Genomic DNA, 27,909 nt, shown 5'->3' with positions numbered 1-27,909 from the left:
GTACAATTTATTGGTGTTAAGACTAACAAAGTGTCACTAGGCTAAGGAGCATGCATACTAATAAGGCCCCTATTTGGTGATTATTATTTTCTCATCCAGCCTTTCTAATTATTATGATGCGGGCGGGAGGGTATTACCATTATGCCTTTATTTTAGAATATTAACACACTGATGTACAGACCTTGTCCAAATTGTCTTTCTTTCTTACTACAAACATTTCCTTCACCAGCTGATTCTAATTTTTGTGATCGCCAACTATTTTTCGACAGTCAACTGAAAGCCTGCTTTGATGAAGTCGATAGAGCACGATTGCAACTGGCACTGCAGCAATTTGCCAAGGAAAACAACAGTTCTCCTGGTGATATATAGCGCATTGTAGCGTTCATTAACAAAAAATATAACAGTTTGGTATCACGTGTTCTTCTGAGCATGCGCAGAGTAAATAATGGCTTACCATGCGGTAGCTTAAGAAGGATGCGGGCGGTGGATGAGAAACTAATAATCGCCAAATAGGGGCCTAATTGTGACATTCAACACCACTATACTTAGCTATACATGTTTCTGCCTTTGTTTAGCTATACATGTTTCTTCCACACATTATCCCATAAAGGCTTCCCCCTATTGTCTGGCTTTGTTTGATCATGGGAGTATTTACAAACAGCATTCTTCATGCAGACTGCAAAAAATCATCACAGTCAAACTTGTGTAGTTTGTAGTCCTAGTCTCACCCAATGTTGATGAATCCCAGATGGTCTTTAGAAGACGATAGTCAAGTGTTCCATAGAGAGTTTGCTTTGAATCTGTTGATGTTGAGGCTGGAGTAAGCATTTTCCACAATTCTTCCAACTTTATGGCGTGTGAAATAATCTACTCCAACAATATATTATTTTTATCAGTAAGATAGACAGTTGAGGCTGTTGAAGAGGAGCTGATGCATATAGCTAAATGCTTGGCAGCTACAAATGAAAAGATTATCATGCATATTGCAATTAGTCTTGATTTAATGGAAAAGTAAGTGTTTGATAAACTGAAATTCCATTATTTTCCACTGAAAAACAACTAAAAACACTCAGATTCACCTCTAGAGGGCCTACTTTTCAAAAATTTCCAGAAGGGCATGCCCCCAGGCTAGAATGCTTTACATACTAGTGTGCTTTGCACACTAATGTAGTCATTATTCCAAATAGCTAATTTTGACCATGGATACTACATGAATCTTACCATTAGGGCCTTGTGAGAAGGCTTGGTATCTTCTAATGTCTGTCTAGTTACTTGTGTCCGTCCAGCTTAGCCCCCCCCCCCCCCCCCCCCCTTTCAAAAAATCCTAGATTTGCCCCTGACAATCACCTCTATTATCCAGCGATGTTCTCTTCACACTCTAGTGATGATTTCTGATGGCTGTTGTGACTGGAATCCAGCTAAACACATCATGCATGTGACAAAAAACTGTCACGGGTATCTATTGGATTTTAAATACCTCATTAACGACCAACTTCAAAGCATACTAAGCGTACCATAGTCTAATTTGCCAAAGTTTCCAGCTATATGGTATGTCTGCAAGTGAAGTCATAAAAAATCTTAGTTATTTTATTTAGTTGTTAGCTGTCAACAACCATGAAATAAAACTCCTGATAGGTACTGAAACTAATACTAACTAAAATTCCTGTACACTGAGGGTACTAGAACTAAACTAACTAAAACTACAAACAGGAGATAGCATGGATTATTGTCCAGTAGTGTTACGATAGGTAGATTAGCAATTATTTAACTTATAACTCACCACTGAAATTTAATTGTTGAGAAGTAATAAAGTAATCATAATAATTGAAACAATTAAATAAAAAGTTAAACTAAAACAAACAAATGTAGTTGCAAACTTCGAATAAAACTTATTACATAATACCAACTCTGATTGTATAAATACAAAATTAATATATGCAAGACTTCAAAAAAAAGTATACAGCATTATTATCTACCCATATATATCAAGCGCATTACGTTGCATATCCAATTTGCACTAGAGTAAGACTGCTGTCATTGCATACTTTCCGGTTTCTTGTTGCAGTACATCCTCCCAGCACAACAACTACTTCTTTAAGATTAATCACTGTGGTAAAAGCACGAGGAGGTCCAGAAAGTGATGCAATTACATTCCAAGAATTATTTGATGAATCATACATCACTAAATGATTTACAGCCCTGGTGTCACTAGCACAACCTCCGACAGCTATGATGGGAAAACAGTTTGAAACAACTGCACAACCATAATATGGAGAAGACCGTGATACGGAAATCCAACCTTTCCCATTCTTATCAGAAACAATATCATCTGCTTGAATACAGTACATTTCCTTTGCTTGGCGGTTATAACTGTTAGTATAACTAACAATCCATAGTTGATCATACCAGATTGTAGCAGATATGCTGCACATTTTTGAAGGTAACTTTGTATTAACTTTTCTCCACTCTAGTAGATTGTTACTATCTTTGAAGTTGAGGATTTCAAAGTCATCATAAAGTATGTCAAAAATCATATGATATTTACCACCACCCACAATGACAAAATGCTTGTAAACTAGGGCAAAATGCTCATATCGTTCTTCTGTAAGATTGGGATACAAGGATTCCCACTTACGCATATTTCTATTGTATGTACTGACTTGATTGGTGGCTCTCCCACTACTATGTTTACCTCCAATTACAACAAGTAAACCATCTACTACAACTGGAATTCCGTGACTATGACTCAATGGAGGAAGTTGATCCCAGCTGTTCTCTAGAACTTGGTCAATGTCATAGGCAAATACATTATATAAAGCTAGCTCATTTGGACTCTCACCACCACAAACATAGATAACATTGTTCAATGTAACAGCAGTAGCTTTCCATACTGGGGCAGGCAGCGGTTTACACTCTATCCAATTTAAATTGTATCTACCATCTTGCAGTGCTTGGAAAAATGGTATTGCATTCTGAAGAAAAAAAAAAAGAATACAGTTTGTGACAATTAAATACCTTATATATATATATATAGAGTTTGCTAACAAATTGTGAGCAGTATTAGTCACTAAATAAATGAATGTTAATGAGGAAGCTTATCTGATTGCATGCATGCATATATTGTTCTCTGTCAGTGGAGATGTGGTGAAAGTACTCTGGCTAGTTACAAATACAGAAAATGGTGACATGCTCATACCAGTACAGTAACTATACAATCCTGTGACAAAATGATTGTTATCTCTTAGCCAGATATCATCTGTGTCAACCTTATTCCACTCAACTGTTGATAAAATTTAACTAAAGGTACAAATGCGTGAAAATTGCATTTTCTTGGATCCTCTAAAATGCACGCCTGTCTGTCAAACACCCAGATGCATTGTCTTTCCTTTTAAGTGCAAAATAAAATATGAATAGTTTTGTAAGATTGATTAAAATTTTTGCCCTTCCAACAGTCAGTAGCTGCTATGTACAGAGTACAGTAATGGCCAAACAGATTTTTGTGGGGTGAGACATCTTTCATATCTAAATTTTAGTTAAATCGGTCCATCCATCTTTGAGGTATGCTTCTTCAAAGATCATCTTATTTTCTTCATCTTCTGTGTTAATTGTTCTTTTTGTACCACTTACAAAATCTGCCATAACTTGTGCAAGCTTTATAGGGATGTTTTGAAATTTGATGCGATAAAAGTTGCAAAAAATTTTGAGTAATTTGTTTTGTCACACCTACAGGGTAAACTACTGACAAAACAAGTTAAAACTTAGTATGCAGGTAGGTAGCACAAGCCTTTTTGTGATTTGAAAGCACTGAGAGTATTAGCTAAGGAGATATAAAACAAAAACCAAACATGTGAAACAAGTGTTCTAATAATAAAGCAGCCACTGAGAAGTAAAAATAAAAGAACCATGTGCAAAAATGTCAGAAAGAAATTGTTCAGGGTTTGAGCCAGGGACCTCCACACATACATGTTTAAACTTTTTACACTCTGCCACTCGGCTGTCAGTTGCTCATCTCTCTTAATTTCTACCTTACAAACAAAAGTGCTACACCAGAATACAATTTTATAGTTCTATCCATGGAACCTCTAGATTGTTCCAGAGCATTGTATGTGGATTGCATCAGAAAAAAATGTTTGTTCTATTAGACTACTACAAAAATGGCTAAATAAAATAGGCTTATGTCATGCAATCGAGATACTCTAATAGAGCAGTCGCCTTGCTGCGATTTGTTGTCATGTCTACCGACATAGGCGGTGGAAGGGGGGGGCTTAGCCTCCCCTCAGAATGATATCACGCCAAAATTATCCTTCTTGGAGTGGGGCTGAAAACCATGATGAAGATTGATATACTCTAATAGAATGCTCAAATACCCTAATAGAGCAGTCAAGGCCTTTATAAAAACGTGTTCCTAAAAGTAGCTTAAAAAAAAAGGTTGCCTACAGTGGGAATCAAACCAGGTACCTCTTACTGTAAGAGTTGGTGTCTTACCACTGTACCGAGTGTCTCCAGGTGGCTACAGGCTGTTTTGTACTGCCTATAAATACTGTATGTTCATTAACCCTGTAGTCTTTTTAACCGGCAAATAGCCTGTTTTAAACTAAAACTTGGTGTTTTAGTTAAAATGCTTTAAATTGTACCTATAAAATTGCTATAAATCAATTTTGGTGAACTTTGAGACATTGTGAAAGCTAAATTGACTACAGCGTCTGGGGGGCTGTGCCCCCCAGATCCCCTGCTGCCAGAGACTCTATACTCCAGTCAGCCCCCTCATCATATCAACTACTTCCTCTGCCACCGCCTACCGGTTAAACAGTTTATGTAAATCAGTTCAATTTTCTTGCACTTGTCGGGTAACTATCAAGGCAGAGGAGGTTGGACGCACTTTAAGCGCCACTAAAACATATTACACAAAATCTGTTTTGTGGAGGAGGTTAATACATCATGGTCTCAGAATAACTCACTGAATCATCTCATGTTTCGTTAATAGAATACATACATGAAGGCTGGTGAAGTAGTGTACACCAAACCGCAACTTATTAATTTCACCCGGAATTCAAGCACTGATTACAAAACAAAGTATATTGCTTTGAAGCTTACATGAAGGATGATCTGAATATCCTACACCATTATAAATTCTTGATAGTAGGGATCATGAACTTTCCTGTCCAAAAATATCATAGCCTCAGTATTCCTTGGCAGTATTCAAAAGTACCATCAGAGAGACCCCAAACACTTCCAACAAGATTTTAATTTTAAATTTCTACTAAGTGACTGCTTTGTTAACTAACTAATATATGCCTCCAGCCAAGCATCCCTGCTGCCATACAGCAGCATGGCATCATAACTCACCCATAGAATAAAATTTGGTCTTGCAATAACTGGATCTTTAGTGTGTGTTAAGGCTAGTGTGCTTTACTATGTAGTCCTGCAAATAAAGTTTTTTAGTACAACTGAGTTAGGACACAAGTACATAATTCTATGCATGTGCAACATCCAAAATGGGACAAAACTAGCTGTGTACTGTAAGCTAACTGTTCTTTGGAGTGCAAAACGTCTTTGCAAATGTGCTACTTCTAAAAACCAGGTGCCATGCAGCTAGCTAACTCATCTGGAAATAACCAACTATGTATTACTATTTTATTATGTTGAGCAATAATGCATAATTAATTTATTGTAATTCTCGGATTTCATAATTTATGAAATTTTCACAATTCTTCAATTACGTTGCTATGCACTGCTAAGGAAGCGCTTTTAACAACATATTGCGCACAGAGGTATCTTCTAAACTGTTTTATAGTTTGACTATAGTGTTTTTTTTCCACAAATTCTCTCGACAAAGCCTCAAAGCTGCTCTTCATTTTCGTTCGTGTACATTGGGGATATGCCCCCTTTCCAACTGAAGGGATAGGCTATTCCTGGTAGTCTATGAGGCCTGCACTGTTGTTTCTCAATTGTTAAATACCTGTAAATCCCGAAGGGTAGCTTATAAGGGCTGCTATATTGATTTTCAGTCTGAGGAGAGTTGCCACACCCGCTTTGTGAATTAAATGCCTTTAATTCACAAAGTCTGAGGAGAGTCGCCACACCCGTATTTCAGACTGCCAAAAAGAAACCGCCTCAGAGCAAATTTCACTTTTACTTCTTACATGTAAAAGTTGCTTTTACCATTAAATGATTTTGCTCACGTGGATGTGTACAGACAAACATAGATAGGTACATACATACACTTTTACGAAAACAATTTCAGTAAACCAGGCGCACGCCCACAGCCGGCTGAAGGTGGTGGGGTGAGCAACAGATAGACTTCAAAATGGAAGCAGACAATAATACACGAGATTGTTCGTTAAAACCAGCCTAGCCTTGAGTAGTTTGAGTACTACTGCCTGGATTAACAAGGCAAAATTGTCATATTACTTTTCAGTAATGTTATATTAGAATTAATATATGTCTGTACAATGCGCATGCGTGGGGAGTCCAAATAATAAGAGTTATTAAGTCGTTTGGTCGTCATCGTGCTCTGTCGAATCCGTCCTGTAACAGATTTGGGGGCTTGTCCGGGAGCGGAAAAGGAGAGATACTTGTTAATCGACTGTTCCTGTGGTCTTTGAGTGTTTGGTGCTGTATCTCTTCCTGCGGTTCGAAAACCGCTAAGCCTTAATCCTTGGTACCGGGTTAATGATACCTGATAAGGTGACGATCATTTGTTAATAAGCGACCTTGTTGTTTCCTTGTTGTTTTCGTGGCAGGACTCGTCGAGGAAAGGTGCTGCATTTATTTGGTAGTGAGCACTAATTGGGACCAATTTTCTACAAACATTGTGATTGTACTGGGATGTCTCTGGACATTGAATCATTCGTTAAGGAGCCATCACTTACTGTGTTGTCGAAGTTGAAACGAGCCGAGCTGACGCAATTGGCGGAACACTACAAACTCACTGTTGCGAATGGCGCGAAGAAGGGTGAGATTCGGCAGATTATTGTAAAGTATTTACACGAAGAAGAACTTATTTCGGATGACGAGATAGAAGAGCCGTCCGCCATAGCAATTTGTCGGTTGGAATTAGAAGCGAGAGCTAAGGAAAGAGAAGCGGAGCTGAAAGTAAAAGAGTTACAACTGAGGGAGAAAGAGTTGGAAGTCCAATTGAGACTGAAGGAGCTAGAAGTGTCGAAATCGGCGGCAGTGTCACCCCCAACTAGTTCAAGGGAAACAGGCGGCAGAGATATTTTTGATGTAAGCAGACATATGAAATTTGTCCCTAGCTTTTCTGAAACGGAGGTAGATAAGTTTTTTCTACATTTTGAGAAGGTGGCACAGAGTTTAAAGTGGCCGAAAGATTCATGGACGCTGCTCCTACAAAGTGGCCTCGTGGGAAAGGCCCGAGCTGTTTATTCAGCTTTGCCAATAGAGGAGAGCTCTGAATATGAAACTGTGAAGACAAGTATTTTGAAAGCCTACGAGCTGGTCCCGGAAGCCTATCGGCAACGATTTAGAGACTCTAAGAAAACAGATAAACAAACCTACGTAGAGTTTGGAAGGGAAAAAGAAATGTTGTTTGACCGATAGTGTCTATCTAAGAATGTTGATAAGAACTATGTTCAGTTACGCCAGCTGGTACTGGTTGAGGAATTCAAGAATTGCCTGCCTACAGAACTGAAAACTTATATAGATGAACAGAAAGGTGAAAACCTTCACCAAGCCGCGGTACTGTCTGATGATTATACCTTGACCCATAAGCCTGTGTTCAGACACCAGTCTCGAGACTTACCACCCCATGCTGGTAACAGAGGATACTCTAGTAACCCTCTGTCTGGTGGTGGTGGTTCTCAAGCTTCTGGCCGTGCGAGTGATCCTCCAGTGCGACGTAGTCAACGGTTCACAACGGGCCCAACCTGCTACTACTGTAAGAAAAAGGGTCATGTGATGTCGGAATGTAGAGCCTTGGAGAGGAAGAATCACAGAGTAGAATCTGATTCACTAATTATACCGAAGATGGTGGACGTAACTGATTCAGTTAATGAAACCAGGAATCAAGGAACATCAGAGTATGTAGGAGGTACAGCAGATGAGGTATTGTTACCGTTTGTGTCGAGAGGGTTTGTGTGTTTGGAGGGAGGTACCGAGAAAGTTCCAATTAATGTGTTAAGGGACACTGGAGCCACACAGTCACTATTGTTGGACAGTGTGTTGCCATTTTCTGACCAGACCTCAGCTGGAGTTAGTGTGCTATTGCAAGGAGTAGAGATGGGAGTTATCAGTGTACCCTTACATGTGGTTAGCTTACAGTCTGACATAGTTTCAAGTGTTGTTGCTGTAGGTTTACGCCCCTCCCTACCTGTAAAAGGAGTGTCAATGATACTAGGCAATGATTTGGCGGGGGACAAGGTCACAGGTGAACCACAAGTGTCAGAGGTTCCTTGTTCAATTACAGAAGAAGAGCAATTCAGTTGCTTCTTTCCTTCATGTGCTGTAACCCGAGCAATGGCAAAAGCGGCTGAGAAGGCTGCGGATGAGAACAACAGACCAGAGGAATTTTCCAATGGCGGTAGAGAAGAGTCAGTGGTTATTAATTCTGGAACCCCTTCCTCACACGGTGTGCCAGAAATGAACAGTCAACCAGGTGGTAATCACCCACTAGGGTTGTCTCCCTCAAGGTTAGTTGCAGAGCAAGAGAGAGACTTTGAGATTATGAACATTAAGAAGGGGGCATTAAGTGAGAGAGAAGCGGAGAAAGTTCCAGTGTGTTATTTTTTGAATAGTGGTAATGTTGTGATGAGGAAGTGGCGACCGCCGAATGTTCCGGCATCTAACGAATGGAGTGTGGTTTACCAGGTTGTGGTCCCACCACCCTATAGGAAAGACATTTTAGTTTTGGCTCACGATATACCTTTAGCAGGTCACCTTGGTATTGCGAAAACGTATCGTAAAGTGTTAGGTCACTTCTATTGGCCTGGGTTGCATGGTGACGTTAAGAAGTTTTGTAAAACATGTCATGTCTGTCAGCTCATAGGGAAACCCAATCAGCACCCACCAGTGTCTCCCCTTATTCCTATACCCGCTATGGAGGAACCCTTTAGTCGTATTATTGTGGATTGTGTGGGGCCGTTGCCCAAGACTCGTGCAGGAAATCAATACCTCCTTACCATTATGTGTGCTTCAACTCGGTTCCCGGAAGCCATTCCGTTGCGTAATATTAAAGCAGATAAGATTGTAAAGGCTTTAATAAAATTCTTTACATTTGTAGGGCTTCCGAAAGTGGTGCAGTCAGACCAAGGGTCTAACTTTATGTCTGGGTTGTTCCAGAGTGTTATGGTCCAACTGGGTATTCACCAAGTCAAATCCACAGCATATCACCCACAAAGCCAGGGGGCACTGGAAAGGTTTCACCAAACCTTGAAGTCAATGATGAGAGCCTATTGTATGACACAGAAGCATGACTGGGATGAGGGTATCCCTTTGCTGTTGTTTGCAGCCAGAGAGTCAGCACAGGAATCCTTAGGGTTTCCCCCATTTGAATTAGTTTTTGGCCATCTCCCTCGAGGTCCGCTTAAACTGCTTAAGGAATCTTGGCTAAACAGTGACAATGATTCGTCACACAGTGTTATCACGCACATTACTGATGTGCACGAGAGACTTAAGGTGGCTAATAAGTTAGCACAGAAAAACTTGAGATCCTCACAGAGTCGAATGAAACAGTGGTATGACAAAAAAGCCAGATCCCGCACCTTTCAACCAGGAGATCAAGTACTAGTCCTCCTACCTATACATGGTCAGCCATTACAGGCACGTTATTGTGGTCCATACACCGTAGAACAGAAGGTGAACGATGTTGACTATTTGATTCAGACTCCTGGCCGGCGGAAGGAGAAGAGACTATGTCATGTGAACATGCTCAAGCCATACCATGGTAGAGAAGGTAACAACGATCCAGTGTCTGTTGTTTCGAATTGTGTTAGTGTTGGTAAGAAGGAGCTGAATGATAGGACACTGGAGGATGAGGAGATAGGAAGGAGCCTAAGGTTGAAAAATTCGGATGTGCTGTTGAATTTAGAGCAGAAGCTGAGCCACTTGCCACTACAGGAAAAGGAGGTGTTAACGAAGCTGTTATGTGAGTTTACTGATTTGTTTCCTGATGTACCAGGGAAGACCACAGTTACAGTACATGATGTTGATGTGGGAGAAACATCCCCTATTAAGCAGCACCCTTACAGGGTTAACCCAGTAAAGTTAAAATTAATGAGGAATGAAATAGAGTATATGCTACGAAATGGAATTATTCAGCCTAGCCAAAGTCAGTGGAGCTCTCCTTGCATTCTCGTGCCAAAGTCGGATGGCACATATAGATTTTGCACTGACTTTCGTAAGTTGAATGGAGTTTCTAAGACGGATTCCTACCCAATTCCCAGGGTGGATGACTGTATTGACAGAATTGGTCATGCTAAATATGTTAGCACATTTGATTTACTGAAGGGGTACTGGCAAGTGCCATAACCAGGCGAGCTCAAGAGTTGTCAGCGTTTGCAACCCCGGACGGTTTATTCCAATACGGTGTCATGCCCTTTGGCATGAAAAATGCACCAGCCACCTTCCAGCGAATGGTGAATGGTGTAATTCGTGGGCTGGAGGGCTGTGATGCTTATATAGATGACCTGGTGATATATAGTGACAGCTGGGAAGATCATATACAGCTATTGCAGAAGTTCTTTAGCAGGTTGCGGGGTGCTCACCTTACAGTCAATCTGTCCAAGAGTGAGTTCTGTAGAGCACGAGTTAAGTTTTTGGGGCACATCGTTGGCCAGGGAGAAGTTGCTCCGGTAGTATCGAAAGTAGAGGCCATTTTGAAATTCCCTACCCCAGTAGACAAGCGTGAAATAATGCGGTTCTTAGGAATGGCGGGATACTACCGCAAGTTCTGCTATAACTTCTCCACCATTGCTGAACCACTTACCACTTTACTGCAGAAACAGAAGAAGTTTGTATGGAGTACAGAATGTCAGCATGCTTTTGAGAAGATTAAACCTTTGTTGTTGTCTGCACCTGTGTTAAAGGCCCCTGATTTTAAGAAGCCTTTTAAACTTCAAGTTGACGCCAGTGACATTGGCATTGGTGCAGTTTTATTACAAGAAGGACGTTGTAGCATTGATCACCCAGTATGTTACTTTTCGTACAAGTTTAACAAACACCAAGTTAATTATTTGACCACAGAGAAAGAGACATTGGCTCTTTTATTAGCGTTACAACATTTCGATGTGTATTTGGGCACCACCATAGCTCCAGTTGAAGTTTATACTGACCACAATCCTCTTGTGTTCATTGAGAAAATGAAAAACAAGAACCAGAGACTACTCCGGTGGAGTCTTGCATTTCAAGAATACAATTTAAAGATCCGCCATATAAAAGGGCGTGATAATGTAATCGCTGATGCTCTGTCAAGAGCCACTGTTTAGTTGAACTGGACTCCTGTGCATTCACTCCCATGTTGTATTTATTAGGTTTTATTGGTCATTTCACTTTTGTTCTTGTAAGTCACAGGCATCATCCTTTTTGTAGGGGGGGAGTGTTATATTAGAATTAATATATGTCTGTACAATGCGCATGCGTGGGGAGTCCAAATAATAAGAGTTATTAAGTCGTTTGGTCGTCATCGTGCTCTGTCGAATCCGTCCTGTAACAGTAATTGATAATAGGGATGCAAGTTTAGTCGTGCAATTAATTTTATCACTATTCTTTCATTTAGTTGCAGTATGTGCTGGTTTGTGAACCACATGTTAATACAAAAAGTAACAAACGAGTATAAGTAAAATTAGATTTTTAAAACCAGGCACACACCTACAGCCAGCCTTTGGCCAGCTGACAACAGCTGTGGGTTTACAGACAGAAATCAGTTTGCATGTCTGCGTGTCTGTCCACAAACCTATGTGAGCAAACACCTTCATGCTTTCTTATCAGCTGTTTCAGTAGTGTTTACTTGAAGGGTGTGTGGCCCTTCACTGAAACTGCTTAATGGGGACTTGCCTCTGTGCATTTAAAGACTGAAAATCAATGTAGCAGCCCTTATAAGGTACCAGGAATGGCATACCCTTACAAGCTGAAAATGGGCATGCCTTGAACTAAACAAAAATTGAGAGTAGCCATGAAACTTCGTCTAGAGAATTTGTGTAAGAAAACACAATAGATAAACTATAAAACAGTTGAGAAGACACTTCTGTATATAATTGTAGTTTGTTCGAGTTATGTGTCCTTAGCAATGCATAGTGACATAATTGATGAGTTACAAAATAATCAGTGAATTACAAAGTATGTTCAATTTTGATTGCAGTACAAAGTAATTTGTGTGTATTACAAAGCAATGTTGTGTGTAAGTTGCCTTTAATCCATTCGAGGAATAGTATACCATATAGAGGGAAACTTTGGAGAATTCGGTGTCTGAAATTAGCATCTTTTATAGCTGAAGATTTAGCTTGGATTAATTTTGTTTTGCCAAACACAGTTTAGCTGGCTATTTACCAAAGTGTATCCCAGTAAAAGTTTCATTCTATACGGTACATTCCAGGCGCCTGGTTTTTAGACGTAGCACAGCATCAACTTGTTACATTTGATAGAAATTAAAAACACTGACTATCATCTGCTATACTAGTAGACATCTAATCCCTGCTTCAATCATAGCTATAACTATTGCAAGTAGGAATTAAATGCACACTGCTATTGCTGCAGCTGTAGACAACCTCCTTTGTTTCATTTATGTAAATATAAATATTCTTGTGGGTATAAATTCCTCCCTTAGATTAACTCCATGGCTTGGTTTTTGAAGCATGCTCAACTCCATATGTGACCCAGTCTGGAAAAACCAGTCTTATTGCCTATTTAAAAGTATCGAGAAACGCCGGTTTTAAGCATTTAGTGTGTTGTAGCTTGCCAATGGTTGAAGCTATGTGTACCAAATTTTCACATGTTTTACACCAATTCCTTACCTTCCAGAGCATCCACTGTGCAAGTAGCCAACAACTAAGTTTCCTACCATTTTAGATAGTTTTTAAACCGAGGTTGACTGTATCAGGTGAGCTCCAAAAGGGGTGGGAGGTGGGGGGCCTGGAAGGTGGGCAAGATAGTGTTCAAAAATTGAAAAGGAAGGTGTAGGGATGAATTAGGCCAAGTTATGGGCCATTCAGGTCTCACAATTGGCTAAAATGAAAGGAAATTCACAGCAGAGGTACTTATTCAACACCACAGAGCTGTACAGCAACATACAGCCATCCCCAGGCTGACCAGAGCTCCCCACACTGCACAAACAGATCACCACTGTGGCAACCAGCAAAACCAGACCACTCAAGTTTTACTGATTTTGATTGTGGAATTAGATAGTTTATTCATGTAGCTTTGTGTCCTGGGTGAAAAATCAAATCTGCTGACATGGGCGATAAGACTGGTTTTCCCAGACTGGGTCACATACAAGACTGTATCTGAGAAATAGTCTTTTAAAAAGTAGGGTTTCGTAGGTGTATCAGATTAAATTTTCACAAGTAGAAGGAAAGATTAGGAATTTTAAGTTGGATTAGGGATCAAAGAAAAAAGGTAGTGAAACAAGCGAATAGTTAAAAGTGGTGAAACAAGGAAGGTTGCCTATACCTGCAGATATACTAGTGGACATTAAATCCCTAAACTTCATTCTATAATTAGAGATTAAATATATCTGCAGGTATAGGCAACCTTCCTTGTTTCACCACTTTTTAGTTATTACCTTGTTTCGCTACCCTTTTCTCTTTGATCAACTTAAAATTCCTATTTTTTCCTTCTTCTTGTTTGTTTACCTTTTAATAACATAATTATGACAAATGAACCAGCGACAGTGCTATCACAAATCACCACCTTTTGATGCTAGTGAAAAGAACTGGAACACAAAGGAGGACAAACCATGATGGGTATATTGTACATACTTTTGGTTGGTGAAAAGGCACATCTCGGGAAAAAGTAATGTTGAATAGTGAAGAAATCAAGCCTGTAGTCTCAAGTTATGCTTAGCTGGAGGTATAAGTTAGTCTATTAAATAGAAAACTTTTAAATTCCATAGAAAGTTTTACAAAGGGTTTAGGATTGGTCTGATGACATTTTTGGGGTTGGTTGTGCCTGACCAATGCTGCCAAGCTGTCATGAAGGGAAATTGAAGCTGGTTTTAGGGTGATGCCCAGTTCTTCATGATCCCTAATGTACAGTACTACCATACCGTATGATACATTTTACAACAACCCTTGGCCCTTACATTCTACTGTACAGTAGCCAACAGCTAAATTACTGCTATTTCCGACAACTTTCTAGTAGGTAAAATTGAACATATCTAATAGGGGTGGAGAGATAAAGGGTTGTTTTCAAAATGATAGAAAAATGGGTAGAAATTAATTAGGTTAGGCTATGGGTAGTTCAGGGTTCAAACAAGAGGAAATTTACAGCGCATGTCTTTATCAAACACCACGAAGCTATACAGCCAGGTCCAGTCATCCCCAGGTTGGCCAGAACTCCATCCAAGCTTCAAACTACTCATATGGCTTGTCATTGGGCCTGGAATAAGTATAGCCAGGAAAAGCACGCTATACAGTTTTCAATACAGTAATAAGTCACTCTCTATAGAGTTCTAAGCCTTAATAAATAAACTAATGTCTATTTGGTTCCACATGGGGTACTTAGAGATAATAAGTCACTCTCTAGAGTTCCTATGGATATATACTTGAAATGACAAGCAGAAAATATCCTGACTGTCTGGCAGACTCCTGTAAGCGTTTGAGCGTTAACCGGATGGCTGCAGGTTCGAGGCTACCTAGGTCCAGTCATGGATTTTTTCTCTCCTTTCTCTACCTTTTCAAACACACTTATGTAACAACTTTAAACAACTTTACACAGTTGCTGCCCCTTGTATAGTTGATGCCTTTGTGTGATATTCATGTAACATCCACTGTTTTTTTACTAGTACAGCACATCATGTACATGTGCATATATGCATTGCTATTCCTTATAGTTGCTTACCCTATGAATTATTGTACTAAGCTGGCATGTTTGCTGTATTCTCCTAATTTCCTCACACATTTCTCCAGCAGATGGCCTTCCTTCAATATTTGTATTTAAACATCGCTGAATTAAAGGTAACAGAATATGATTGTGTGGGACAACAGCAAGCATTTGCTTATAATTAGAGTTCTTCATTGGAGTTTCACCAGTAACTACTTGAAGCATGAGAACTCCAAGGGAGAAAACATCTGAATTTAAAGACTGCATCAATAAGTTTTCAACAATTTCTGGTGCCATATAAGGATTAGCTCTTGAATGATCTTCAAGAGAAATCGATTCCAGAAGTGGATAATAAAAGTCACTGATCTTTGCTTTATCTCCCTGAATCAGTATGTTGCCATCATGCAGATTCCCATGTATCAGTGAGTGTCTATGTAATGTCTCCATACCCTGAGACATGTCCAAGCACAATGAAACTTGTTTTTCTAATAATAGCTTTCCATCGTTTTCTGCTAGGTAATCGAGCAAATTCATCTGTGCTAATTCAGTAACTATTGCTGACGTGGCATCAAATTCAGTGATGCTGACAAGCTTGACTAAATTGTCATGTTCAATATTAAAGCATGGTGTACATTGCTTTTGAAAATCAGCTACTAGTTTTGTAACAGAACAGTTGAAATCTAGTATTTTCTTATGAAAAAATTTTGTAGCAGAGATCGTATTCTCAAATATGGTTCTCTTTGTTATACCATATCTACCAGTTCCAAGGTGATTCATTATCTTCAACTGCTTTGTTGTGCTTTTCAAACTGTCGTTAAGCTGGGAGCTTTCCAGTGATAATTTATTAATTTCGATCTTTGCAACTTCCTGTTTATACAAGTTCAATGTAACACATTATATGAAAGTAATAAAATTAAAGCTTACAGGCTGCCTTTCCATCAATTTATCATGGCTTACTTCTACCAACTGTTGAGAATGCTGTTGACCTTTCAAATCTTGAATAACCATACTTAAATTTTGAATTTCTGATTCCATTTGATTGAATTTCAGTTTATACAATGCAATTTCCTGTATGGGTTCACTGAACATAAAATGAAAATTAAATATTTCATTACCTGCTTCATTGTCTTCATTTCTTTTGGATTAAATAATGTAACCCATTCCTGTAAAAATAGTAGCTTGCAATAAACAAGTACACAAACTAGAGAATTACAGCTATGTAGATATTATTTCAATATGCAACATTTCTTATTACACTTTACAGCATTGACCGCCACTTCATTTTTGATTTAAATACACAAGGTCATCTTGTTTCATAAAACCAGCACAGAGCTATGTATGCATGAAGGTCACATTATTATTCTGGCTGTAAACATACATGCAGTGTGATGCACCAGCTTCTTGGGCTGTCTTGAAAACTGTTTGCACTTAAGGCTTACAACAGTAAAATACTGAGATTATACCATACGTAATATGAGCACACTTCAGCAGTCCACATACCAATTATTAGAAAATTGCTTCATGCATTCCCAAGATATGAGTCTTCAAAAATTGGCTTAATTTCTTCATTTTTTTTTCTTGTCTTATATTTTCTTCTTTGTCTTTGCACACTTATAGCACAAACATGTTATCCAATTGCCTTAAATTTGGCACACATAAGGCATCGTCCAAATGCAACATCATTACTTGCGAGTGCGCATGGTAAAAAAAAACTAATTAAAGGACGTGGCAGCCATTTCGCTAGCGAGTCGTTATCTCTTTATGCCACACCCTCTAATTAGTGAGTTTTAATTGTGCGTACTTGCAAGAAATGACATTGCACTTGGGTGGTACAGTAAGTGGGCTATAAAGGCAAATATTGGTACTAATTTTGGCTTGAATATATGGTGAATAGTTGTGGAGTTATTAACAATTATTCATGAAAATAACACCAGTCATGCCTACAGGGTATACCGCTTATGGGCTAGAACTATCAAAAGTGCATCCAGAGCAACCTGGAATGCTTTTAATGGGTTATTTTCTACTATATATAACTTTATGACTGATGCCTTCAGCCAAGCATAATTTGACTATGGCATTAATGCTATGGGCTTGATTTCTTCACTGTTTGATATTGCTTAGGTCTAAGATATGTTTTTTTGTTTATCACCGAATGTATTCCTCCTTTGATCTTCTCTGTAGTCCTATTTCTCTACTATTGCGCGGATGTTAATTTTAGAGTAGTAATGGCTATCTGTGTTGATCATCACATTTTAAATAGTTATACTACAGCTGCAATGGATTTTTTGCTGATATATACACCTGAAGCACGAGGGCTGCAGGCCCGTGGGCTATATAGTAGCAAATCGTGGTGCAAGTGATATATATACCAGCTATTTAAATAATTAAAAATTTCAAAAGGAAGTAGGGGTTGATATACATGCTACAAAAAGTAAGGAAACAAGCTCAAAATGTTACAGCCGAAATGAGAAATGATCCAGCAGTAAAAAGTAAGGAAACAAGATTAGACGACTACTTGCTAAAATGAGACACACTTTAATGCCTATTTTTGGCTAGCATCTAAATGAAACCATCAAATTAGCCAAAAGTAGGGATTAAAGCGTGTCTCATTTTAGCAAGAGTCGTCTAATCTTGTTTCCTTACTTTTTACTGCTGGATTATTTCTCATTCAGCTGTAACATTTGGAGCTTGTTTCCTTACTTTTTGTAGCATGTATACCAACCCCTACTTCCTTTTGAAATTTTTAATTTTTTAAATAGCTAGTTTGTTTACTTTTTGTCTAGCTAGCTAGCTATGTTATACTCTTTTTGTTTTCCACATAGTATAAATATAACTTGAAGCAGCTATCTTTTACTTTCGTACGCAATAAGCGCCTCTAAAAATAATCATCGTCTTGTCTTTAAAAGCTATTACAGCAACTGTTTAAGGTTTCAGCTGCATTTCTAATGGCCTAAATGTGGATGATTTTACAGTAAAATCGCTGGAGAGTCCACCATTATAAGAGTGGAACCCTCGCTTTTAGAAAGTCTGGATCCTGAAAATGGATCTGCCCCTCAAAGACATTATTAGCTAGCTACCTCACAAAAAGCTAAACTGGTAATTAAGACTATATAAAACGACTACCCAGCGTTAACAAATGCTAGAGACAACTCCTTGGGTACTACACCCGTTCACCCTCATCTTACGCACCGAGCGATACGCACACTTCGTTAAAATCACATGTTTGGGTTGTGGCGCGTGCCGCAACTATTAATTATCCTTGGAGAAGAACAAAGAAGCGGATGAATGGTGAAAGCAAACAGCATGGTGCAGTGGACAGAACGTAATCGGAACAACAGATTTGTGATAGTGTTGTTTTAGTACAGCAAATTCATTTTAGTTTAGTTCTAGTTCTAGTACTCCAATTCTGTGATAGTTTTAGTTAGTTTTAGTTCTAGTATCCCAATTCTACCATAGTTTTAGTTAGTTTTAGTTCTAGTGCCCCAATTCCACCAAAGTTTTAGTTAGTATTAGTCATATTTCTGTAATTTAGTTAGTATTAGTTTCATTTTAGTTAGTGTTAGTTTTAGTGTTAGATATCTTCACATATACTAACCTTGGTAGCACCCCCTAAACTTACAGAAACTTTAGATTTGGTGTTTTGATGTTCAGCACTATTTCCACTTACCATTGTGCACAAATGAACAAATACTCTAATAGAACTGAGCTTAAATAACCTAAATAGGCAGAATTAATGCTGAATAGCAATGTTTCAGAGGAGGTTGGACACGAAACAAGCACTTCTGACATTTATTTCTGTTAATTGCATAATTCTTATATATGACAAGGAGTAAGTGATAGAAGAAATGTTTAGCATGCAATATCCACATCATGTTACCTTGTGCTTCTTAAGATGAATAGCAAATTTTTATTGCAAGACGGGTGTGTGAGTTTCTAATTCTCTTTTCGATTCTCTGTAAGGCCAAACTAGCGGCGTCCGCTCTTCTTTTTCAATACTCTGAGAGGCTTTGTTAGCATGTACATTGCTTTCTTCGACAATCATTGTGTTTAAATACACGTACATAAGGCGTTCCTATAGTATTACACATGGATTCCACCCAGCGAATGCTTACACACATGATCCTGTAGATTTCAAGAGAAATTTACGTGCCTGGAGTAGTGGGGTTGAATGGGGTTGACCGGCTGAATAGACTAAACTTGAAGTGCATTCTCGAATGGTATTTGTGAAAACTTTCATGGACGCTTGGTTAAACTTTCAATACAAAATGTATGCACTCATGTGTGCATGTCCAACCTCCTCTGACAATGTTTATGGTAGCATTTGCAGGCATTTGCAGGCATTTTCAGGCATCACCATCTTCAAAGAAAAGTGTTAAGTGGTTATAGTGTACAACACCCTTTTATGTAGGATTGCTTGAGAAACCTTTTAGTTAGCTCTAGTTCTTGAACTAAAAGTTTTAAAGGTTTTGGTTTAGTTCTAGTTTTTGAACCAAGACTTGAAAGAATTTTAGTTTAGTTTTAGTTTTAGAACTAAAATAGACCACAATTTTAGTTTAGTTCTAGTGTACTAGAACTAGAATTAAATTGCTGTACTAAAACTAGATTTAGTTCTAGTTCCTTAGAACTAAAACAACACTAATTTGTGAATCGGCCGTCATTACCTTGACCGTCTGAAATTTCTGGAGCCGTACACCTAGTGCTACTGGGTTTTACAGCAGGCAGGCTGGCAGACGAAATGTAGGTGAATTTAGAAAATTTTAAAACTCACTGTACATCGAAACAGTCAACTTTTCGCTTCGTTTACCCAAGGTACAGCATCATTATAACAGTACTAATGTATTCCAGGTGGTTCTTTCGGGTAAAACTTATTGCAAGGCCATTTTAAGGTGCGAAAATCCACAAAACCATGATATATATGTTATAGTTATATCCCGGTACGAGGGTGATATCATTGTTATTACACGAGTCCGAGGCGGAGCCGAGGACGAGTGTAATAACAATGATATCATCCGAGTATACGGAATATAACTGTTTTATATCCCAGTGCGCGGGAGTGCGCAGAAGTTTACTGATAGTAAATTAAGTTCCGGTTTGAGTTCCTGTCACTGTGCTCAAGATTTCGTCCGAATTGTGTGGAGATTCTACTTCGTAGCTACAAGAGAGACCTTACATACTGCCTACAAACTGTAGCGAAGGGTGGTGTTATGAAGCAGCGGTTCCAGGTACGATTCGCCTTTGTCAGAAATTGGTATGGTGGTGTCGCGTGGTGTGCAAGAGAAAAATAAAGACCAACAAGTGGCTACCATAGTCCAAGATAGAACGATGAAGCTAGAGGAAGTTAGTTCTTCACCATACTGACTGTTGGGAGTGATTGCTGGAGTGAAAATCGTCACGGACTATTCTTGACATTTGTTAAACTAGCTATCACGGTATTGGTAACTTGTAGTGTTATTGTGTAAAGGATTAACAGTTTTCTTGTAAGATTTAGGTAGTTTTAAGTGCTGTATTGGTGTGTTTTGTATCAATATTTCCTTATTTGGCTCTTTGTTCCATTGGTAAACAATGCCATTCGCGGTTATTACGTCACGAAAGAGACTGAGTGGCTCCGCAACAGGGTGATAAGTTAGTTATCACTGGGTGATAACTAATATATCGTACAGTAGCAGCGCCGTTCTGTCTAGCTGTATGGTAGTTATAACCCAGTGCGGCGCTTTGATACTCCCACGCACTGGGGTTTAAATATATATATATATATAATTGTAGCCCTCGGGCTTGTGCGTATACATCAGGCAAAGCACTTGTGCCCATGGTATAACTAATATGTTCTACTTTAGCATGTAGACTTGCCTAATTGGCAAAATGTTTAGTTGCTATGCCCCTCTCTTATATAGGGAACCAAGTAGGCTGTGATTGTGGGATTGAATTTTGCCAAACAAACTGTGATAGTGGGATTCAATTTTAATACATCAAACAGTAGTTTGATTTACTTTTGCTAATATAGCAATGTTAAGAGACTAGTGTTAATTATGTTACTTTAATCACTGCATTTACAAAAGCAAAAAACAAACTACTGTTGATGCATTAAAATTGAATCCCACAATCACAGCTTGTTTGGCAAAATTCAAACCCACAATCATGGTTGCTTGCTTCCCTATATATGAGAAGAGAGATAAAGTATAACATCAAAGAAATGTAATGATTTCTAGATATAGTGTGCACTCCTATTAGGTGTGCAATATCTCGAGTTAACGAGATATACGCATTGTAGCAGTGCGTATATCTCGTTAAGGCAGTGTTTAACGAGATACATGCACTGGTACAATGCGTATATCTTGTTAACTTTTCTGAACCAGTGCAATATGTGATATATATATATATATATATGCACTGGCTTTCCTTTGATCTGAGGTGTGTGTGTGTTGTATGTGTGACCGGATCTGCAAGAATCCCATGTTTGCGCAAGCCTAATTTTACAATAGAATGCAATAAATGCAATGGGTGGAGTATTTATGAAATTGTAAAAAAATTCCATAAATTTTTAAACCATTTCTTTCACAATGAAGGAAGGTGATAAAGGCATAAATCTTGGTAGCATCATGATATCTCCAAAGCAAGAGGAGTTCCAAAATCTTTGTTTCATGTCAGTACTCTCAAGGAGACGAAAGATATGAGCACTAGTCTGCCTTGCATTGGACAAACGGTTCACTTTTTTTCTCACGTTTTCGCCTTTTCTCTGGTTGTAGGAAAAGCCTGGAAGACAGAACTTACCCAGCAGTGGATTTGCCTGGTCATGGAGAACCCGATGGTGTAAGTTGCATCTTGGTAGAGGACTGCATTTGTAAGTTATGATCGTTTAATTAAGCACCTGTAGTTTATTATCCGTATTGTCACTGTACAAATTGATTTTTCTGTTGTTGCCATTTTGTAGTGCTGTAACTTTGAAAGTTCTTGCTGAAACTTTGCTTGACCATCCCTTTGGCTATCTAAAGAAAATGTAAAATGGAATTCAAAAAAATGCACTAACATATGGGGTTCTTGCACATATTACTCTAGGCACACTCACCTGATAGATGAAAGGACTACAGAGCACTCACCCTGTTCCTTTTATACATCAGTATCTAATGATTGATAGTGGTTTAATAGCGTGGGCTAATAGCCATTAGAGTGTTATTGTCAATCATTGTACTTTACACATAGCACCAGAAAAATTGTGATTGTGGGATAATTTTTTTAACCAGGCATGCGCCCACATGGGCGTGCACCTGGTTTACTGAAATTGTTTTCCGAAAGTGTGTGTGTGTGTGTGTTTGTATGTTTGTATGTATGTATGTATGTTTGTATATTTGTTTATCGTTCTGCACCCACGTGAGCAAAAGTTTGTTTGCTAAAAACAACCTTTATGTGATAAATAAAGGCCATATAGAGCCTGTACTAAACTTCTGGACAGGTAAGCTTTGGTTTAAGATGGTTAATACGTTCCGGTTTGAAATACGGGTGAAACGAGTTTATAAGGATGCAGTGAAGGTTTTACCCAAAGGGCTCTACTGACGTCAAACAGCCGAAAAACAACACAGCTGGCCTCCTAGGCTACCGGGTATAACGAATTCCTTTGAGTTGGGGGGTGTGCCTGTACATACGCGAATAAAAATGAAGAGCAGCTTTGAGGCTTTGCCTGGAGAATTTGCGTAAGAAAATGCTATAGACAAACTATAAAACAGTTAAGAAGATACTTATGTGCATTATTAGTGGGTTAAAGCGTTTTGTTTGAGGTACGCCTCCTTAGCATTGCTTAGCAACGTAATTACAGAATTACAAAATATCTCATCAATTACGAAATACAAATTCAATTGTGGATGTAGCAACGAAACAAAACCATAGATAGTATATTCTACGTACCTGTAGAATATACTATCTATGGCAAAACCCAATATAAATTAGTTTAGTACACTGTTAATTAATTATAGTTAGGTTTGTTTGCTGCATGGTACCTGATTTTTTTGAAGTAGCACATCAACTTGTTTAGTTTTAGAATGGAATATAAAGAATTTTTAAACAATATTGATGTTATAGCAACATGTCACGTGTTGTGTACAATACCTTTAATGAGCACTATTTAGAATAAAATACATGCGTGATATTCATACTCACACATGCATTTCAGAATGAGTGCAGGTGGTAGTTGCTTCTGTTATTGTCAAAGGAAGCCTCACTCAGGACAGAGCAGTACAGACGGCACTGAGCCAGTTCACTGGGGGAAGCGACAAAGAGTAGACAATTCATCCCAAATAGTTCCATATCAGAGCAGTGTATGTGCCAGATAGACTAAAGGCTAACAGTGCCCTCCAAACAGTGGACTATTAGGCCACTGTTACCTAGCTAAGTGCCAGTACATCAGTGGTGTGGCAATGTCACATTGATGTGTACACACTATGTGCATACACAACATACTGAGCCATACTGCATTAAAGTAGTACTGTATGCAGCAGCAATGTATTATTGGCAACACTGATGGCGGAAATCATTCTATTAGCAAGCCAGGTGAAGGATATGCAGCAACTTGGGACACACAGTGCCATCTGGAATAAGGTCAAACACTTCTAAAACAAGGAGACACCAGCCACAAATGGTCCTCTGTAGTCTGAATCAAAGTCAGTGTGGTTCTTAATTACCTACTTTGCAATGTAGTCAATATGGCACAATTGACTCTGTTGTAACTAGAGGTCACTGGTATGTGCCAGTACATCAGCACTGTGGCATTGGTACAGTCTATAATATGCATACATAACATACAGGAGATAGTTACACTTTTTTGAAACCATCAAATGAGATGAAGAGTTAATTAATACATAAGGTTCCTCAGTCACATGCAACTACAAAGACCAGACTCAAAGAAGACATGGAAAGGATGGATACAGAAAACTACAATTAAAATAAGTTAATTAGTTCAAGTTGGGTTGCTGCAAGCAAAGAATAATTATTCTCTGGGACACGGTGATAGCGTATTTTTTTGGAATAGGAGAAACTTAAATATTGCCGAATGGTCTCAGGCAAAGACAGCCAATTTCAACAGTGTAGTACTGACTCACGAAGCCCAAGTGATCAAGCTCAGTAACTATTTGTTGGTACTCAGGCTTTCCTTCTTTACACTGACATGCAGCAGTAAGGTTAGTATGAGAAATAAATGGGTAGGTGAGCTCCAGTAGTGAGACAGTTGTCAGTTCTTCATTATACAGACCAGTATGGGCATACTAGTAAAGCAGGCAGAATTGTGGCAGGAGGTGAATCTGATGCATGTTCATCATCCAAATCAACAAATGTCTCAACACTGTCTAGACAAGCTTGCAGTTCAGCCATAAGGCATGACAACACAGCATCATGACAATAAGTATACCTACCTTGTTGTAAAGCCACAGAACAGCCATTCAACACATGATGGCAAGTAGGACGAGGTGACTGGTAAAGAGAACAAGTTGCTCCAGTTTGTATGCGTCAGCGACGGAGTGGGCAGGGTATCTGATGAAGCTCGTAACACAGACGAGAACTGGCCTGGATGAAATCCTAACAGAAGCTGGTTCCACAACTTTAATTGTATATGCAGAATGCATCAGTTATTTGTTGTAAATTATTGGCAACAGTAGTAAAGGTGAAAAATAATTCCAGCTAGCTAGTGATGAAACATGGAAATGTATAATATAAGCAAAACATATTGTTTATCTTCTTGTTGTTTATGTACGCATCAGCCGGTTGGCTACACCTCAAGCACATATACTGGATACAAATAAACTGTTACAAACAATACTGACATTAAAACATACTTGTAATCTTGTTGTTTACGTGTAAAGTGGCCTCTGGCTCTCCTGTGCCTGCTTGTGTGTGCCTGCTTTGTACTGGACACTATATAGAATTACACATCCGTTTAAGTTTTCAGCACAAACAGACGTAATTATTATATGTTTGTCCCTTCATTCACAGGCGAATCTATATGCAATGAAACCATATTGAGGTGTTAATTTTCCCTATCAACACTTTCCTTGAGCAGCATATTTAGGCACCGTAAACTTACTTAAGCACTTACACTTGGTAGATATCAGTAACTTCACAATGGGTTCAATACCACGCCTATTAATTAAAGAGACCTTCGAGCATTGAGACAACACCTCTTAACTATCTATTTACTCGATCATGATGACACACCCTGTTATTATTGGTCTAGTGCACAATGAAAATATGAATTAGGGAGACATCTCCTGGCAGGTGAAAGGCTGACTCAAGATACTCTAATTCACACAAGCTGTATAGAAGGGTGCAGCCTTCAAAAATCCTGGGTGAATAAAGTCGTGAAATCAAAGGTGGTGGCAGCCATGAAATGACTACAATGATGTGGATGCTTCTTTTTGTATTTTAAATATATACCCAAAGCCAACCATAAACTGGCTTTGAGATTTATTTTTGCACAAATCATTGTTCTACTTATCTACAGATGCAATGAAGATGATAAAGGACAAACCAGTGCTCTACCAATACAGAAAAAATACTTACTGAATTTATACTGATATAACTTTGTTCATAGTTGTATAAAGTTATAATACCTGTATTTATTTGCAATAGTGTTTTATTATATAGTTATACAACGGCCACGAGTGCTCTGCCTGATATAAACGCACGAGCCTGAGGGCCGTCAGGCCCGAAGGCAAGTGCGTTTATACAGGCAGAGCACGAGTACACGTTGTATAACTGTTATGTACCATTCACCTAATAGGTGGGGAGAGTCTCACAAGACAGCTGTAACACTTATAAAGGCCAGGTTTCTAACATCAATTGTGGGTAACCAAGCCTGACGTTGCGATGACGTTCCCCCTGCAGTACTGCAGCCACCTGAGATATTGAAAGCTAGTACGCTATGGGTTATATCACTAACCTGCATTCGCTGTTCCACTCTCATCATGTAGTGCTCAGCATGCCAGTGTGCCATATAGACTAAGCACCAGACTAATCGCCATAGTGATTCTCTCGAGCGAAAAAATCAGCTAAATAGACGGTTTAAGTAAACAAAACCTAACTACTAAACGATACTAGTCTAATTCTTACTATTCACACTGGCTAAACTCGGATCTGGTGGCATGATAAAACTGGTTACCACAATCGAACGTAAAGGTTAGTATTATTTAGAATATATTTGTTTTATTGAGTCATTGTCGAAGTGGACTACAGCTTAATCTGGGCTAAGATGGCACCAGACTGGTAAGGTTTATAAGTACGTCTATATATCAAGACACACGATAGTGTGTCGTGCGGCCCAAGAAGCCGGCGCGCCACACCGTGAGTATATTAACAGGAAGAAAGAAAACGCAATTTTCACACCTATGTAGCTCTGTGATCCCTTTTCCGATTGGAACCAAATGTGCTAGAGACGTGCCGCCCAGTTAGGGGAGTCTACATACCAAATTTGAAGAAAATCGCTCCAGCCAATTCCAAGATATGAGCGAACAAAATTTCGTTTTAATTTCTTCGTTTTTTTCTTCTTCATTTCGCACACTTTGCAAAATTCGCCATAAAACACAAATTCGTGCTCGGATTGGGCTGAAATTTGGCACATTTAAAGGACTCATTAAGGTGGATCTCCGTACCAACTTTGGTAGGAATCCGATGAACATCCACGGAGTTATGACCGATTATTTGCGTAAAATAAGGTCGAAGGTCTGTCACGCCTACAGGGTAAACCCCTTGGAGGAATCAGTTGAAAATTGATATGTAGATGGAGCAACCATCGTAGGAGTGCCTTTTTGTGGTTTGAAAGGAATCGGGATAAAGACCATGGAGATATGACACAAAACCCAACCTGTGTCAAAATTACGCGATCGATTTTTATGAATAAAAAAACTATTAGTTTTCGTGTCTACCAGGCAAACCGCTTAGAGCAACGAGCTAAAAATCAGTATGTAGCTTGAATAATCATCATAGAAAGTTCTTGCAGTAGTACAGAAGAATCGGATTACAAATCACTGAGTTATGATTCGAAAGGCAACTACGTGCAGCAAATGCGAGATCGAGATACTCTAATAGAACAGTCACCCTAATAAAGCATTCAGCTGCATTCATAATTTACTCAGTTATATTACATTGCAAGTTATTCTGTAGGAAATTCAGCTACAAACAAGTCACCCTGTAGTCAGATCAGCTAGAAGAAGATACCTAATAGAGAGTTCAGCTACAAAGAAGCCATCATGTAGAGAGTTCAGCTCAAATAAATCACCCTGTAGAGAATTCAGCTACAAACAAATTGCCCTGTAGAGAGATCAGCTAGAAGAAGTTACCTTGTAGAGAGTTCAGTTACAAAGAAACAATCGTGCAAAGAGTTTAGCTGCAAACAAATCACCCAGTAGAAAGTTCCGCTATGAACAGATCACACTGTAGAGAGAAACAAGTCATCCTGTAGATAGATCAGCTAGAAGAAGTCACTTTGTAGAGAGTTCAGCTACAAAGAAACTACCATGTAGAGAGATCAGCTGCAAACAAATCACCCTGTAGAAAGATCAGCTAGAAGAAGTTACCTTGTAGAGAGTTCAGCTACAAACAAATCACCTGTAGAGAGATCAGCTAGAAACAAGTCACCTGTAGAGAGTTCAGCTAGAAGAAGTTACATTGTAGAGAGTTCAGCTACAAAGAAACTACCATGTTTATTTATTTATTTATTTATTTATTAATGCTTTATAGTACACACATACAAGCATGAGCTTAGGTACACACACAGATACAAGAATTGACAATACATATGGTGTACTAAAGGTCTGTAGGCTTGTTCCTACAGCCAAAAGTAGTAATTATAAAATAATAATAAAAGAACACATGATAAATTGTCTAAAACAGTGTGTAGTTAATCAAGAAATGATCAGTAACACACCGACTACAGGGACAGTG

General features: G+C 38.8%; 1 protein-coding gene across 1 annotated transcript in view; it reads right to left on the bottom strand.

Moving 5' to 3' along the window:
• Positions 1–1,788: 1,788 nt before the first annotated feature.
• Positions 1,789–27,909, bottom strand: part of LOC136261448 (uncharacterized) — an 88,012-nt gene continuing 61,891 nt past the window's right edge. Inside the window, exons 13-16 of the mRNA XM_066055458.1 lie at positions 16,107–16,154; positions 15,916–16,059; positions 15,010–15,858; positions 1,789–2,972 (exon numbers count right to left, since the gene is read on the bottom strand). Coding sequence (XP_065911530.1) covers positions 1,995–2,972; positions 15,010–15,858; positions 15,916–16,059; positions 16,107–16,154 — 2,019 coding nt within the window. The 3' untranslated portion in view covers positions 1,789–1,994. The remainder of the gene's footprint in view (positions 2,973–15,009; positions 15,859–15,915; positions 16,060–16,106; positions 16,155–27,909) is intronic.

The sequence above is a fragment of the Dysidea avara genome, chromosome 7 (assembly GCF_963678975.1).
Source record: "Dysidea avara chromosome 7, odDysAvar1.4, whole genome shotgun sequence".
NCBI classification, from domain to species: Eukaryota; Metazoa; Porifera; class Demospongiae; order Dictyoceratida; family Dysideidae; genus Dysidea; species Dysidea avara.
Note: the sequence above shows the minus strand (reverse complement) of the source record. Positions and strands in the feature narration are given on the sequence as shown.